We start from the raw sequence: 17699 nt of genomic DNA on the forward strand, positions 1-17699 counted from the left end.
GATTAAGAGTATTGACCCACTCCATGAGATAGAACTCACACTTGACACTGCTTGGGTAACCAAGAACCAGAGACTAGATAGCCCAGAGACCTAGGCTAAAACCAAATACTACTGGTCTTACAAAAAAAAGTGATTAAGTGATTCTTGATAATATTATGTTCCACTTATAAATCATTGTCTTATTCAGCCACTATCAGAGGAGCCTCTGCTGCAGCAAATGGAAACAAATACAGAGATCCACAGCCAGATATTACACAGAATGGGGGAAGAGAAACTGAGAGAGCGGGAAGTGGGGGAGACCTTGGAACAGCTTTAAATAAGATGTCTCCATCAAATCCCTTCCCTTTGAGCTCAAGGAACCCAGAAAGTGTAAGAGACAGAGAGGATGAAGGATGCTAGAAGAACAAGGCCCTGTAAATGAACACAAGCAAAGCTCATATAAACTTACAGAGACTAAGGCAGCATGCATGGAGCATCACAAGTCTGTACCATTTTATATATGTATATTTATTATATTGTAAATTATAGCTTCCAGTTTAGTTCTCTTATGGGACTACTGAGTGTGTGAATGAGTGGGTTTCTGACTCATATCCCTTCTCTTGGATTCTTTTCCTTCTGTTGGTTTGCCTTATCCAGCTTTGATGTGATGGTTTTTGTTTTAGCTTATATTTTACTTTGTCATAGCTTCAAAGCCTACCCTTTTCTAATGAGAGACAGAAAGGGAGTGGATACATATGGTAGAGGAGGGGAGATGCGAAGGAATTGAGATGAATAGAGGGAGAGAAAACTGAAATCAGGATGTACTGTGTGAGAAAATAATCTATTTTCAATAAAAAGGAAAAAGGAATCAATAAAATGAAATAGAGCAGTAAAACGTTAAAATGCTGCAGAGAAAAATAAGGTGATAGTTATGCCAAAAATAAAATAATTTAGTGATTGCTGTTTCATATTTAATGTTGCACTTTCTGACTGCCGAGGCAACAGAAATATAACAGGTAAAGTTTTTATTATTATTATTATTATTATTATTTTATGTTTAAATAAGGTAATCCTTCATTGGGAGGCTGGGCTTCAAGACAGGGCTGCTTGCCAGCCTTTCTGCCCCTCAGGTTGATTCATGTCTATATACTTGGTAGAACATTTAGATCTAGAAGTAGTGATGGAAGGGCCTTAAAGAATAACCACTGATAACCTTAATGACATACCACTGTTACCATCCTTGTTTAGACTTAAATTTAGGTTTGTTTCTCTGGGGAGGCTAGTTTCAGTTCACTTTCTTGTTTTGTTCCAGTCTCTATGCTGACTAATCTCTGAACAAGCCCCCCTGTCCACAACTGTGTTCTTCTTTGTCCCTGTATACTGTAACAGAGTAGCCACTGTCTATTTTGTTTATGTAACCATTAAAATTAGTTTAACTATACAAAATGAACTCAACACACTGTTCAAATTATCCACATTTGTACAGCCCTATAACTATTCAAGGACAACAGTGATCATATTAGAAAACAAAGATTATTATTAAAGAAAATTCCTTGGGGGATACTTGTGATCTGTGCTCTTACCAAAACCATTATTTTCTTCTTAGAACTGTTACAACATTATGATACAGTTATTATTGATTTTGCTACTATGTTTCACTAGAGTACATAATGTGGCTGATAGAGGTTTTATTTTTCTAGAACTGATTTCTCATAGCCTAAAGCAGTATCTGATGTAGAACAGTGCTCTGTTAATATTTGTTGAGTTAATGAATAACTAGTAAAGTTCAGTATCATTTTAAAATTTCAAATTGTAAATGCTTTGTCTAATAGTTTTGGGTGAACTACTAGTTTCTGCCATAGCTTTTAAGATGAAAGAATGAACATTTTATAAGCTAGGATACTTTCTGAAGTTGTAGTGTAATAATAGCCACACGAATCACTCAGACTCCAGTCTCAGTTAGATATGGATGGTTTATTGGAACTCCTTTTCCAAGCTGATTGATCAGGGCCACAATAAGGACTCAGGAGCCTAACTGTGACATTTACAATTTCTCACAACAAGGTTTTTATTGAAAGAACCAAAATACAAAAGACATAGGGAGGGCAGTAACACATTTTGGCTAACGATACAAAGCACTATTATGTTTTTGGCTAACTAGACAAGTTATTATCAGCTAACCTTTAAGCTGATTGGTCCTAAGTGAGGTAAGTGAGGCAGTGCTTAGGGTCTTCTTGAGTACATGCAAAGTGGAGCCAGGTGTATAGATAAGAAGGGTTCGACCAGGCTGTAGCCAAGTACGTAGATTAAAAAAAAAGTATGAGTAATGACACTATTGAATCATAGTAAAATATAAGATCAGCTCTACCCTTTGGCGGGGTCTGCTCTTGAAAAAGCTCTTCCAGGAAACAGAGCTGAAAAGTTTAAAATTCTGAACTTAATTTCACCTTAGAAACAAAATGGAAGCTTATTACAAGATAGCTGCAGCTTTGTCTCAAATAGCAGGCTACAACAAAGGTGATATTAAAAATATTCTCATCAAAATTATCTCTAATATTAAAAAATAATGGGTATGAAAACTATTTCATAATGTGTTGTCTATTTTAGATTCATAGCTATACATAACACATTAGATACATAAAGATACAAAATAACATTTTTTCTTTGATTATGAAGTTATATATAGAACTTGTATGTGTTCAGTTGGTGGACAAAGGCAGGTTATACAGGTGCAAAAACAAATCCTCTTGCAACCCAGAACTTATTGTTCAGAATGAATTTTGATACACACAAGAAGGAATATAATACAGAACAACGTTATTATGGTATTGACGAGATGCGTCTTGATTATGAAGTCAGAATTGAAGATACTCATGAATGAATGTTTGTTTCAGTGTAGCATTGGCATGTCCTTCATAAAGATTAGTATTCTTAGTGTTACAAATGAATGTGAGAAGAACTCTTCAAAGATGTTGTTGGGTGTCAACAAGCAAAAGGCGTGCCTTAAAATAGTTCCTAAAGTAAATTGAAGAAATCATCAAACATCTTCTAGTTGAGAACATTGAAGTTGTCATGACATATGTGTCTTTGATCCAAAGAGAGGTTAAAAAATAATAAATAAATTGATAGATAGATAAATGGTGAAAACACAACTGTACCATCTTTGAAAAAGGAATATTTTCAGAAATCTTGAACACATGTGACATGAATGGACAGCAAAGGAATAAAGCCCCTTAGACAAAAATTTACAACAAGAAAAAGTTATATAAAGCATTTGGGAGGCAGAGACAGGAAGACCTCTGTGAGTCTGAGGCCAGTCTGATCTATAAAGTGAGTTCCAGATCAGACAAGACTACACAGTGAGACACTGCTTAAAAAAAAAAAAAAGGATTTAGGGTGCAATGCAATTCTAAGCTACAGACCCAAAGAGGCCAACTACCAAGGAGAGCTCAAGAGGGGAACTCATGGATCTCCCTGGGAAGAGGAAATAGAATAGATTTTTCAGATGGGGATGGGAAAAGGAGGGATCAGGAGTGGTGTGGAAGAAATGGAGGAAGAAGGTGCTAGGAAAGAATTGAAATTGGGGGCATTTGGGGAGCAGTTATGTAGAAACCCTAGCGCAGTGGAAACTTTCTGGTATCTATGAGAGTGATCCTAGCCAAGTCTCCTAGTAATGGATAATACAGAGCTTGGACTGGCTATCTACTATAATCAGGCAAGCTCCCAGCATTGGGACTGGGATATCAACCCAGCCACAAAACCTTCAATCTACAACCTGTCCTGCCTGCAAGATGTGCTGCGGCAATGGTGGTACAGAATTTGTGAGAATGGCCAACCAATGACTGGTCTAACTTGAGGCCCATGCCACCAGAGGGAGCTCATGCCTGACACTGCCTGGATGGCTGGGGACCAGAAGCTGGATGACTCAGAGACCTAAGGTAGAGGAGAACACAGTCCACAGAATCAACTAAACAGGGCTCATAGGAGTTTGCAGAGACTGAAGCAACAAACATGGACCCTTTATGGGTCTGAACTAGGTCCTTTGCATATACATTATGGTTGTGTAGTTTGGTGTTCTTGTGGGACTTCTGGAGCAGGGGTTGTCTCTGACTCTTTTACCTGCTTGGGGGACCACTTTCCTACTGGATTGCTTTATCCACCCTTGATATGAGGCGTGTGCCTAGTCTTATTGCAGCTTGCTATGCCATGTTTGATTGATATCCTTGGAAGGCTCTCTCTCTCTCTCTCTCTCTCTCTCTCTCTCTCTCTCTCTAAGAAAGGGAAATGGAGAAGTGGATCTGGGGGAGAGAAGATATGGGGAGAAGGCTGAGAGGAGTGGAGGGAGATGTAATGTATGAGAGAAGAAGAAAAAAAGAAAAGAATTCATGTGTGATGTCACAAGACTGCAATTTTATTGTAAAGAAATTAGAGGCAGGAGAATCAGGGTTCAAGATCATCCTTGGCAATGCTATGCCTTAAAGATGGAGCTGGTTTCCGCCTTCCACCTTCCCGATGGTGAGTGCTCTCTGTCACGAACAACTCCACATTTTGCTAAGGCCGATGATCTGGCTTGCTTCCATGTATGTGGACCTATCTGCATTGCCCCCGTGGCACGCCTGGGTTGGCTACCCAGAGGCTATTTAAGCTGTGGGCTGGCTTTCCCCGGGGTCCGAGGATTGTTCAATGTTCCTGAATAAACTGCATTGAAAAAAAAAAAAAAAAAAAAAAAAAGATCATCCTTGGCTTACAAGTTCTGAGGTTAGTCTGGGCTATATATGTCCTGTTTCAACAAACTAACAAACAAAATAACAAGATAATAAGAAGGTCATATAAGTAAAGGGGCAAATACTTACAAAAGCACTTATTCTAGTTGGCTTATACTTAAAGAGATTTGATTCACTGCAACGCTACACATTAAGAGTAGTGTTGTATAATTGTAACTGCACATAATAAGAATTAGTATGTTCTAGAATTCTACAGAAATGTCAGAATGCCCATAGAATTATTATAGTACCTAAAAGAAATTTCTTAGTAAAATGTAGCTTGAAGTAATTAACCTAGACATTGAAACTAGTTCTGTGATTCACCCAAAGAAGCAGCAGCTATAATAGCATTGAACACAGTTGTTTCTGGTTTTGTCAGTAAGCACTTTGTGACGAAGGAAGAAGTGAAAGACAAGTTAGTAAATAAACTTTAACAAGAAGGCATATGATACCTGGGCCTGGTGGCATGCCCCTTTGGTTCCAGCACTCAGGTGGTTCTCTGTGAGTTCCAGGCCAGTCAGACCTACACAGTGAGACTTTGTCTTAAAAGAAGGGAAAAGAAAAGAAAAGAAAAGAAAAGGAAAGGAAAGGAAAGGAAAGGAAAGGAAAGGAAAGGAAAGGAAAGGAAAGAAAAGAAAAAGAAAAAGGCAGATGAAGATGTCATTTTTCTGTCATTCCCAATGCTAATACAGACAAGAATTAGGAAAAATAGATAGGACTGTGTTTTCTCTCTCTCTCTCTCTCTCTCTCTCTCTCTCTCTCTCTCTCTCTCTCTCTCTCACACACACACACACACACACACAAACAGTTTTTTTTGGAAACAGGATCTCACTGTGTAGCTCTGGATGTCCTAGAACTTATTATGTAGTCAAGGCTGGCCTTACACTCATAGATCCACTTGTCTCTACTTCCAGAATGCTGGGGTTAAAGGCAGGTGCCACCACCCTACCTTCCTCCATTCACTTTAGAAATAGATATTTTCTAAGTATTTTAAATCCTTATTTACAAATGTGAATCGTGAAGAATTGGTATTATTTTTATATTTCAGGTGAACAAAAACATCATTAATGTCCTTAGATAATTTCCTTTTATACTTTCATTATTTTTAAGTCAAGTACAATGAGAGGCGAACTTCTTCACTAAAAATAATGGCTAACTTTAGAAATCCATATGCTCCGTTAAAGATTATGAGCTGGAATGACTACAAGTTAGGTGTTCATAAAAATGTTTTTATTTATTTGTGAATATAACTGCTTATTACTTGCCACATTGTGGAACTCTAACTACTTAAGAACTCCTTTCTGTATAGTGGTTCAACAAGCTAAGCACCAAGAGTGCTCCATTTAGTGTAGATAAGCATCTCGATTGGAATATTTCCTTTTCAGTGGTTACTTAGAACCATGTTTTGACTTTGTTGGGATTCTAAGAACATTTGCTGTGGAGATACAGATTTCTTTATTTTTATTTTTTTATATTAATCACAGGTTATTTACTTTGTATCCCAGCTGTAGCTCTCTCTCTCTCATTCTCTCCCAATCCCACCCTTCCTCCCTCATCCCCTCCCTGTCCCTTTCCAAGTCCACTGCTAGAGGAGGTCCTCCTCCCCTTCCATCTGATCTAGCTTATCAGGTAAGAGATACAGATTTCATTGCTGTTTCTCTAGAGAACCCAAATTCAGTTTAAAGCACCAAAGTTGAGCAGCTCACAACTGTCTGTACTCCAGCTCCAGGGAGCAGTTCTGATACCCTCTCCTGGTGTCTGGTTTTCAAGTTTGTTAATTTGATTTATTTTTTTCTGTAATTGCTTTTACAAATAAACAAATGTTTATTATATAGAGATGACATTTTCATGTCTTTTGTGATAGTGGAAAATCTGAATGCTGATTGGTGTTTTTGTTTTTGTTTTTTTACTTAATTTTATGTGCATTAGTGTGAAGGTGTCATATCCCTGGAACTGGAGTTACAGATAGTTATGAGTGGCCATGTGAGTGCTGGTATATGAACCTGGGTCCTTTGAAAGAGCAGACAGCGCTCTTAACCACTGAGCCATCTCTCCAGCCCCTGTGATTGGTGTTTTAAATTTTTCTCCTCTTAAGGATATCATCCATAATTGGTCTGGCATTAGTACCAATGTACTAAAGAATGATGTAATTATTATTTTCTTTCTTGGAAAATATTTGTGGATGTTTTCCTAGAAAGAGAACAACATTAAATTGGATAGGTTCTTTTAACAATTTGTACCATAAAGCACCTAGCAATGTTTTTAGGTTTTCTTTGACTCATACATTTTTAAAAAGATATTTAAAAATTTTATTTACCCTTATGATTGTATCTGAAGAGGCTGAAGGTATAGCTTAGGGATTTAACATGTACTTAGCATAAGTGAAGGCCTGGGTCAATCCTCAGCACCTCCGGTATGAATTATTGGAAGCATTAGAAATGATAGACTGTTACACATTTGTGCATGTATATTCATTTACTATTTTATTTTATTTTTATTTTTTGCATCTAGCAGTATTTCAGAGCAGCTTTTTTTTTTTTTTTAAATACACAAATCCAAGTAAAACCTTTGCCTAAGTCTATTCAGTAACCTTGAGGTGTTTTTCATTGTGCATTCTTTCTTTTGACAAATTCTCTGCAGGCATTTGGGCAGTCCTTTTCTATCCACCGTAAAGTGGCTGAGGATGGAGAGACTCGGGAGGAAACACTTCTGCAGGAGTCTGCATCCAAGGAAGCTTACTATCTAAACAAGATCCTGGAGATGCAGAATGAACTGAAGCAGAGCCGGGCTGTGGTCACAAACGTCCAGGCAGAAAATGAGAGGCTCTCAGCTGTTGCACAGGAACTGAAAGAGGTAAACAAGCCAATTCCTTTTAAGATTTGTCTTTTCAGGAAGTTGTCTCCTGTGCCAATGAGTTTGAGGCTCTTCCCCACTTTTTCTTCCAACAGATTTAGTGTGGCTGGTTTTATGTTGAAGTCTTTGATCCACTTGAACTTTAATTTTGTACAGGGTGATGGATATGGGTCTATTTGCATTTTTCTACATGTGGTCATCCAGTTAGATGAGCACCATTTGTTGAAGATGCTATCAACAGCTCAGGCTCTAAGATCAACAATTAATAAATGAGACCTTGTGAAACTGAAAAGCTTCTGTGAAGCAAAGAATTGTCAACAGAACAAAACAACAGCCTATAGACTGGGAAAAGATTTTCACCAACCCTATATCCAATAGAGGGCTACTATCCAGAATATATAAAGAACTCAAGAAATTAGACACCAGTAATCCAATTTAAAAATTGGGTTCAGAACTAAGCAGAGAATTCACAACAGAGGAATATTGAATGGCAGATAAACATTTAAAGAAATGCTCAACTTCCTTAGTCATCAGGGAAATGCAAATCAAAATTACTCTGAGATTACACAGATCAGAATGGCTAAGATAAAAAACTCAAGTGACAGCACATGCTGGAGAGGATGTGGAGAAAGGGGAACCCTTCTCCATTGCACTCATGGGAGTGCAAACTTGTACAACCACTTTGGAAATCAATCTGGCCCTTTCTCAAAAAAAAAAATGCGAATAACTCTACCTCAAGATCCAGCTATACCACTCCTGGGCATATATCCAAAAGATTCCCTACCATTCAACAAGGACATTTGCTCAACTATGTTCATAGCAGCTTTATTTGTAACATCCAGAACCTGGATGTCACTCAACAAAGAAATAGATACAGAAATTGTGGCACATTTACATAATGGAATACTATTCAACTATTAAAAACAAAGATATCATGAAATTTGCAGGCAAATGGATGGAACTAGAAAAGATCATTTTGAGTGAGGTAATCCAGGAACAGAAAGACAGGCATGTTATACAGTCACTTATAAGTGGTTATTAGCCATATAATATAGGATAGCCATACTAAAATCTACAGACCTAAAGAAGCTAAACACTAAGGAGGACCCTAGGGAGGACGCTTAAATCTCATTCTGAATGGCAAACAGGTTAGACACCAGAAGCAGTGGAAGAGAGGAAACAGGATCAGACATCTACCATAGATGTCCTCTGAAAGGATCTACCTAGGAGATCAAAGCAGATGCAGAGACTCACAGCCAAATTTTGGGCAGAGCACAGGGAGTCTTATGAAAGAAGGTGTGAGTGTGTGTGTGTGGGGGAGACAGAAGGACCTGGAGGTGACAGGAGCTCCACAAGGAGACCAACAAAGCTAAAAATCTGAGCTGAGCTCAGGGGGTCCTATAGAGACTGATTCACCAACCAAAGAGCATGCATGGAGAGGAACTAGACCCCCTGCTCAGATGTAGCCAATTGGCAGCTCAGTCTCCATGTGTTTCCGAAGTAAGGGGAGCAGGAGCTGCTTGCTCTTTGATCATTTGCTACTGATGTGGCTTTACTAGCCCACAGAGGAAGAGGATCCAAGCAGTCCCGATGAGACTTGACAAGCTATGGGTAGATGGTAGGGGAGAAGAGCTCCCCCTTTCAGTGGACTAGGGGAAGGGGATGGGGGAGGAAGGAAGGAGGGAGGGACTGGAAGGAGTTGAGAGAGAGGGCTTCAATTGGGATATATAATGAATAAATTGTAAAAAAAAATAAAAATGAAAATAAAAAAGAGTTGTCTTTAGTATCTAATTGTCTTTAGACATCCTTTCACAGAGAGACGTGTGCTTCACTAACTGCACTAGGTGTTTTAATCCAGTTAGGTTAACAATCAAAATTAACCAAAATAAGGGTAAACAAAGTTTGGTAAGTCCTTAGTTTGATAGATGCTGTATGAATGTAATACTGTAATAATATAATATTTATTCAATAAAATGATTAGTCTTGTTTCCATAGCGTTATTGCTGCTGGCAAAAGGCACATATATTTAGGTGTTGTGTCTGAGATGTGGCTTTATGTAGACATGCATATGTGTTAAAATCTCAGCTCTATATGATCATTGTTGGGTAGTATCATTGGAAAGTTGTTGAATTAAGTATTAGGAAGACAGTATTCTGGTCTCAACTGCACTATAGTGTGAGTATTATATTCATAGTAGGTGTAAGATTTATTTTAACATTATATTGCTATATTCCTGGTCCATAATAAACAAATGCTGCTATCATTAATAACTTTGTATGTCCTTCATATATATTGTTGAAAATATTACTCACTATATAGGTCTGTATCCCTATGTTAAAAGTATTAGCTAGCCAGGTCTGAAGCTGCACACTCGTGAGAACTGCATTGGGAAAGCTTCCCAAGTCAGTCTGGGCTATGGGTCAAGATTCTACCTCAAACACAAAATAAAAGAAACAAACAAAACCCACATAAAACAAAGTAAAGACATGCAAAACTAAGAAAAGAAGAAAAGTACTAGAAGAAATATTAGAAAAGAAGAAAAAAAATCTTCAGATCTGGAGAGCCCTTTGGTTGTAATTTAAGGTAGACAGACACAATCACAGAATGTTTCTATTTCTGCTTTGGTTAAGAAGCTTCTGCCGCCTGGTGAAGTGGTGCACACCTGTAGTCCCAGCACTTTGGAAGGCAGAGGCAGGCAGGTCGCTGTGCGTTTGAGGCCAGTCTGCTCTACAAAGCAAGTCCCAGACAGCCAAGGCTACACAGAGAAACCATGTCTCAGTAAAACAGAATAAAACAAAGAGAGAGAGAGAGAGAGAGAGACAGAGAGACAGAGAGAGAGAGAGAGAGAGAAGCTCTTGCCTTATGCTTAACTGTAAAAAGACTTGAGATTTTCATATAATTTCTCCTACAATTTTAAACATCTTTTTATTTTATTAATTTTTAAACATTTATTTGTTTTGTGTCTTGTGTGTGTTTGTGCACACACGTTTTACAATGGAAGTCAGAGGAACTTTGCAGAAATAGGTTCTTTCCTTCTATTATGTGGGTGACTTAGAGATCATCCCAGCTTAAAAATTTTATTAGTCTCACTGTATATGTATCTCTAATATTAAATTGTTTAAAATATTTTGAAAGTATAAATAATATTAAAAAGTTATCACTTAAATTAAGAAGCCAAGTAGGAGATAATAGATAATTTTAACCAAATTGGAGCTGATCCTATTTAATGAGTGATGGAAGGCAAATTTCCAATTTCTTTTGACCAGCATCACTTTGGTAAAACCACAAAGAGGTGGGTAGACTTCTGTAATGTCTGTGTAGCACATTGGTAAATAAGTTTCTATTTCCTGTTTTCTATCTCTCCTTCTTTCAGGTCTAATGTATTAGAAGATAAACTAAATAGATTTATATAGAGATTATTTATGGAACACTTGTTTTACACCAAATTAACCCTGAATCGACATAATATATAAAATTAGATGATGAACCTTTTGGGCTGGTAAGATGTCTTAGTGTGTACAAGTGCATAGTGCACAAGCCTGACAATCTGAGTTCAATGCCAGGAACCACGTAAAGGTAAAAGGAGAGAACTGACTACACAGCTGTTCTTTGACCTTTACATGAGTGTCACGGAGTTTCTCGGTTACCACTTCAAACTCTTCCACATTTCTTCTACAAACCATTTCTGGAAGCCTGAGAACCACATGGTCAATTTAGCACAACAACAACTCCATTGCTTTGCACTAATTTTCTGTATTAGTTACTTTTCTTGTTACTGTAACAAAATACCTGCTAAAATTAGTTTAAGGAAGGAAAGCTTTATTTTGACTCAGAGCTTGAAGGTGTGAACATCTGAAGGTGCTTGGCCACATTGTATCTACAGTAAGGAAGAAGAAGGAGAAGGAGAAAGAGGAGAAAAAGAAGGGGGGGGGAGAGAGAGAGAGAGAGAGAGAGAACCTCAGCACATAGGAAGTTGTTACTGACATTCAGGGTGGGTCTTCCTACTTCAGTTAACATCTCTGGAAATGCTTTCACTATAACATCATGTTTTTTTTCTCCTAAGAAATTCTGAATTTTTTTGACATTCAACACAAACCATCACAAAACCATGGCTGTAATGGTCTGAATACTTCTCCCTCAAAATTCATATATTGAAACTTAATTATCAGTGTAGCTATATTAAGAGGTTGTTCTTGAAGAGATGATGAAGTTCTGAGTAAACAAATCTAAAAACTGGGATAAAAGGAAATAGATAAGCCTTCCCTTTTATCTCCTTAGCATCCATTTAAGTATCACAGTAAGAAGGTTAAGCTGGAGAAACAGCTTATGATCAAGAGCACACATTACTCTTGGAAATGACCCACATTTGATTCCCAACACTGCTCTGAGGGCACTGATTATCCACTGCACATATCCATATACAGACCAACATACATAAACATACTTAAAAATAGTTAAAATAAATCTTTTTAAAAAGGGCTCTATCTTGGAAACAGAGAGTAGCTCTTGCTAGACACCATGCTGGTGCCTTTATTTTATTTAGACTTCCTCCAGAACATTGAGAAGTATTTTTTCTTTATAAAATTTCAAATATGTGGTATTCTGATGTAATAGCAGGAATAGGATAAGATAATAGCTAAATTTGTAACTTGTTGAGACATTATTATAATTTTAACAGAATATGACAATGTTATATTTTAAATGTCACCTTATTCATATATTTTTAACCACATTTAAAATTTCATTTTTCCTTCTCTAGAATATATAATTGAGTTTCATAATGTATCAGTGACTCGGCTTCCAGAAATCTATTATATCTACATCTGTTCTAATGCAAGGAGTTCATATCCATAAAATCACAGGTTGAGAAGGCACCTCAGTGGTTATTTGGTCATGATTCTCTCCAGGGCAATAATTCTTTGACACCCCTAAAGGATGTGTTACCAGATACTTACAGCATTCGGTAAAATATATAATAAATTATCAAGTCCTTTTCAAGTAAAGAGTATGTTCTATTTCTTACTTATTTTTAGCATTTATAGCTTTAGCACAGTGCTTGACAAAACAGATTATTCTAGAAATAATTTTTATTGAATCAGGTAGAATTAAGGTAAACTAAAAGAACATGTTTTGGGAGTTGACCATCCCTGGCCTCAAATATTTGCTGTGCTATTTACCAACTATGTAAGCTGAGTAAGTTATGTTTGTTTCCATTGTTAGTCAGCTTTTCATTGTTGTTTTAAATACTTGAGATAGTCAGCTTATAGAGATAAAGGATTTATTTTGGCTCACATTTTGGGAGATTTTAGTCCTGTTGCTTTTGGGTAAGGCAACATGTCATGGCGGGGAATGTATGACAGAATAAACTAGAACTCACTACAGTCTCTATAGGGAAAAGAACAAAGGAAGAAGAGGCTGGACCTCCACTGTCCCACTCAAGGACGGGCCTCCCAAACCGGAAATACCCCACAGTGCCCAACTTCTTAGTTTCTGCCACTTCCCAATGTGCCGAGCTATAGACCAGCTCTTAGGCACATGGGTCATAGTAAGTTTCTTTCTGTTCAGCATGGAGATAATATTTTACCACCACCATAAAAAAAGAAAGAAAATACAACCTTGACAGGAAGCCATTGAAAAGAACTCTTAACCCAGACCCAGAAAGACAAGTATAGTATATATTCACTTATAAGCAGATATTTGCCATATAATACAGGATAACTATACTACAATTTATAGATAGACCTAAAGAAACTAAACAACAAGGAGAACCCTAGAAAGAATGCTTAATTCTTATTCAGAAGAACAGACACTGGAAGCAGTTGAAGACAGGGAACAGGACAGGAATCTACAATAAATGTCCTCTGAAAGACTCTACCCACTAAGAGAGTGAAGCAGAAGCTGAGAATCACAGTCAAACTTTGGGCAGAGCACAGAGAGTTTTATGGATGGGGGGGGAATAGAAGGACCCAGAAAGTATAGGGGCTCCACAAGGAGACAAACAAAGCCAACAAATCTGGGCCCAAGGTCCCCTGCAGAGACTGAAGCACCAACCAAGAACCATGCATGGAGAGGACCTAGACCCCCTGCTCCGGTGTAGCCCATTGGCAGCTCAGACTCCATGTGGGTTCCCTAATAAGGGGAGCATGAGCTGTCTCTGACATGGACTCTGTTGCCTGCTTCTTGATCACTTCCCCCTGGAGGGGCAGCCTTGCCAGGCCACAGAGGAAGACAATGCAACCAGTCCTGATGAGACCTGATAGGCTGGGGTCAGTTGGTGGGGGATAAGGGCTTGCGCTTTCTGAGGGCTAGGGGAGGGGGAGAGGGGAAAGAGGAAGGGAGGGGGAACCAGGATGAGACAAGGGAGGGGGCTACAATTGGGATATAAAGTAAATAAATTTTTTTTTTCCAATGCAGTTTATTCAGGAACATTGAACAATCCTCGGACCCCGGGGAAAGCCAGCCCACAGCTTAAATAGCCTCTGGGTAGCCAACCCAGGCGTGCCACGGGGGCAATGCAGATAGGTCCACCTACATGGAAGCAAGCCAGATCCTCGGCCTTAGCCAAATGTGGAGTTGTTCGTGACAGAGAGCACTCACCATCGGGAAGGTGGAAGGCGGAAACCAGCTCCATCTTTAAGGCATAGCATTCCGCAGCTCTCTACAGTTCCCCCTTTTTGTTTTAGACGCATCAGGCAAGAGTAGAGGTCTGATCTCTGATATTAGAAATAAATTGGGACTTTGTACAGATGTTCATTTAGGTGTCATCCACCCAAAGAACATCAGACCCGTCCAATACCTTTTTCTCAGAGGCGGGACCTGGGGCATCAACCCGCATGCAATCAGACATGCTCTTCTCTGGGTCCAAAGCGGCTGACCCTGAGTGCAGTGCTTAGCCTCGCATCCTGAGCGTATCATTTTAGCTTTTTATGGTATCCAACCATGCTTGGGGAGAATGTCCTGCTTCAATGGCTGTAAAGGCCTGAATGATCATGGCTGCATCACACTGTTGTGAGACTCTAATCTTGCATATATACCACAGGCAAACCAAGGAGACCAACACCAGAAGGCCTGCTAACACTCCCATGCCCGCCCATTCCTTCAGATGATTCATGGCTGCAGCAATCCATGTTGATAATCCTGTGGTTAGTCCTGCGTCCACTCCGGTAGAATTTACTGTGACAATGGCCACTCTCAGCTGCTCCATCGTAGTATCGAATTCTCCAGTCCAATTACCTAAAATATAGCTCGACAATTGTTTAGACAGATTTGCAGCGCAGGAAAAATTCTCATGTTGTATGCTAGTGACACAAAGTCCAGCATACTTTCATTGACAGCCAGGTTGAGCGATTTGCCATAGGGTATCAATTTGCTCCTGCAAGAGGTCAATCCTCTGATTGAACACCATCAAGCTTCCTTTTAGTTGAGCATTAATTCTTTTATGTACAACTAAGGCATGAGCTACATTGGCTAAATGATTATTCAGGGTCTGAGCAGTCTGCCCAGTATGACTCATGGCTAATGCCCTGGTGGTAGCTCCAACAGCCATCAATGAGATGGTAGTAACAATGGTGGCTGTAGTTCCAAGATCCCGTTTCTGTCTGAAGAGAGTCATAGCGTGAGGGGCATCAATGGGCATAGGCACCCAGTGAGGCATGCGAGTAACGAGTGCATACCTAACTTTACTAGCATTCCAGCATTGGGCAAAAAAGCAAGTATCATTACCACAATTACTTGGCTCTATCTGGCTAATAATGAATAAAAATGGGGGATATAAACAAACAGGCGTGGGCTTATAGGAAATATTATGAGAAGCCTTAACCCCTCGTTGGAACATCCTGCGTCAGTTCTAGAACTAGCAGTGGTGGTGTCCGAGGTCTGAGTAGGTTCAGGAGACCATTGCCCCCAGGGGTGAGACGTGCTCCATGCCAATTGACTAACTCCATGTTTTCCTCCAATTTTGAAAGTCATTTAAGGTTCTTAAATTATTTTTTCCCTTTTTTCTTAAATTTTTCATCAATTACACTTTATTCATTCTGCATCCCCCCATAAGCCCCTCCCTCCTCCCATCCCAATCCCACCCTCCCTCCTCCCTCTGCTTGCATGCCACTCCCCAAGTCCACTAATAGGGGAGGTTCTCCTCTCCTTTCTGATCTTAGTATGTCAGTTCACATCAAAAGTGGCTGTATTGTCCTCTACTGTGGCCTGGTAAGGCTGCCCCCCCCCCCCCCCAGAGGGAGGTGATCAAAGAGCAGGCCAATCAGATTATGTCAGAGGCAGTCCCTCTTCACATTACTATGTAACCCAATTGGACTCTGAACTGCCCTGGGCTACATCTGTGCAGGGGTTCTAGGTTATCTCCATGAATAGTCCTTGGTTGGAGTATGAGTCTCTGGGAAGTTCCCTATGTTCAAATTTTCTTGTTCTGTTGCTCTCCCTGTGGAGACCCTGTCCTCTCCAGCTCTTACTATTTCCCAGTTCTTACCTAAAATTCCGTTCACTCTGCCCAACAGTTGCCCATCAGGCTCAGCATCTGCTTTGATAGTCTGAAGGGCAGAGGCTTTCAGAGGCCCTCTGTGGTAGGTTCCTAGGTTGTTTCCTGTTTTTTTCTTCTTCTGATGTCCATCCTCTTTGCCTTTCTGGGTGGGGATTGGACGTTTTAGTTAGGGTCCTCTCTCTTGCTTAGTTTCTTTAAATGCACAGGTTTTAGTGGGTTTGTCCTATGTTGTATGTCTATATGAGTGAGTATATACCATGTGTGTCTTTTTGCTGCTGAGACAATTCACTCAGGATGATCCTTTCCAGATCCCACCATTTACCTGCAAATTTCATGATTTCCTTATTTTTCATTGCTGAGTAATATTCCATTGTGTAGATGTACCACAATTTCTGCATCCATTCTTCAATTGAGGGGCATCTGGGTTGTTTCCAGCTTCTGGCTATTACAAATAAAGCTGCTACAAACATGGTTGAGCAAATGTCCTTTTTGTGTACTTGAGCCTCTTTTGGATATATGCCCAGTAGTGGTATGGCTGGATCTTGAGGAAGCGCTATTCCTAGTTGTCTGAGAAAGCACCAGATTGATTTCCAGAGTGGTTGTACAAGTTTACATTCCCACCAGCAGTGGAGAAGGGTTCCCCTTTCTCCACAACCTCTCCAGCATGTGTTGTCACTTGAGTTTTTGATCTTGGCCATTCTCATGGGTGTAAGGTGAAATCTCAGGGTTGTTTTGATTTGCATTTCCCTAATGGCTAATGAGGTTGAGCATTTCTTTAAGTGCTTCTCTGCGATTCGGTATTCCTCTACAGAGAATTCTCTGTTTAGCTCTGTTCCCCATTTTTTAAGTGGATTACTTGGTTTGCTGCTTTTCAGCTTCTTTAGTTCTTTATATATACTGGATATGAGTCCTCTGTCAGATAAAGGGTTGGTGAAGATTCTTTCCCAATCTGTAGGTGGTCGCTTTGTTTTGATGACGGTGTCCTTTGCTTTGCAGAAGCTTTTCAGTTTCATGAGGTCCCATTTATTGGTTGTTGCTCTTAGAGCCTGTGCTGTTGGTGTTCTGTTCAGGAAGTTTCCCCCTGTACCAATGAGTTCTAGGGTATTTCCCACTTTTTTTTCAAGCCGATTTAATGTGTCTGGTTTTATGTTGAGGTCTTTGATCCACTTGGACTTCAGTTTTGTGCAGGGTGACAAGTATGGATCTATTTTCATTTTTCTACATGTAGACATCCAGTTAGACCAGCACCATTTGTTGAAGATGCTATCTTTTTTCCATTGTATGGTTTTGGCGTCTTTGTCAAAGATCAGGTGTCCATAAGTGTGTGGGTTTATTTCTGGGTCCTCTGTTCGGTTCCATTGATCCACCATTCTGTTTCTATGCCAGTACCATGCAGTTTTTAAAACTGTTGCTCTATAGTACAACTTAAGATCAGGGATGGAGATACCTCCAGAAGATCTTTTATTGTAGAGGATTGTTTTAGCAATTCTGGGTTTCTTGTTATTCCATATGAAGTTGAGAATTTTCCTTTCCAGGTCTGTAAAGAATTGTGTTGGTAATTTGATGGGCATTGCATTGAATCTGTAGATTGCTTTTGGTAAGATGGCCAT

The 17699-nt window shown here is 39.3% G+C and overlaps 1 protein-coding gene and 1 pseudogene across 6 annotated transcripts in view; both read left to right on the forward strand.

Annotated features, from left to right (window-relative positions):
- Window positions 1-17699, forward strand: part of Bicd1 (BICD cargo adaptor 1) — a 182225-nt gene that overhangs the window by 65378 nt on the left and 99148 nt on the right. For all 6 annotated transcript variants that reach the window (XM_060384557.1, XM_060384556.1, XM_060384558.1 and 3 more), the window contains exon 2: window positions 7383-7595. In XM_060384557.1, the coding sequence (XP_060240540.1) occupies window positions 7383-7595 (213 nt within the window). The remainder of the gene's footprint in view (window positions 1-7382; window positions 7596-17699) is intronic.
- LOC132654446 (small nucleolar RNA SNORA40) lies at window positions 2664-2783 on the forward strand (annotated as a pseudogene).

This window comes from Meriones unguiculatus, chromosome 5 (genome assembly GCF_030254825.1).
Source record: "Meriones unguiculatus strain TT.TT164.6M chromosome 5, Bangor_MerUng_6.1, whole genome shotgun sequence".
Taxonomy (NCBI): Eukaryota; Metazoa; Chordata; class Mammalia; order Rodentia; family Muridae; genus Meriones; species Meriones unguiculatus.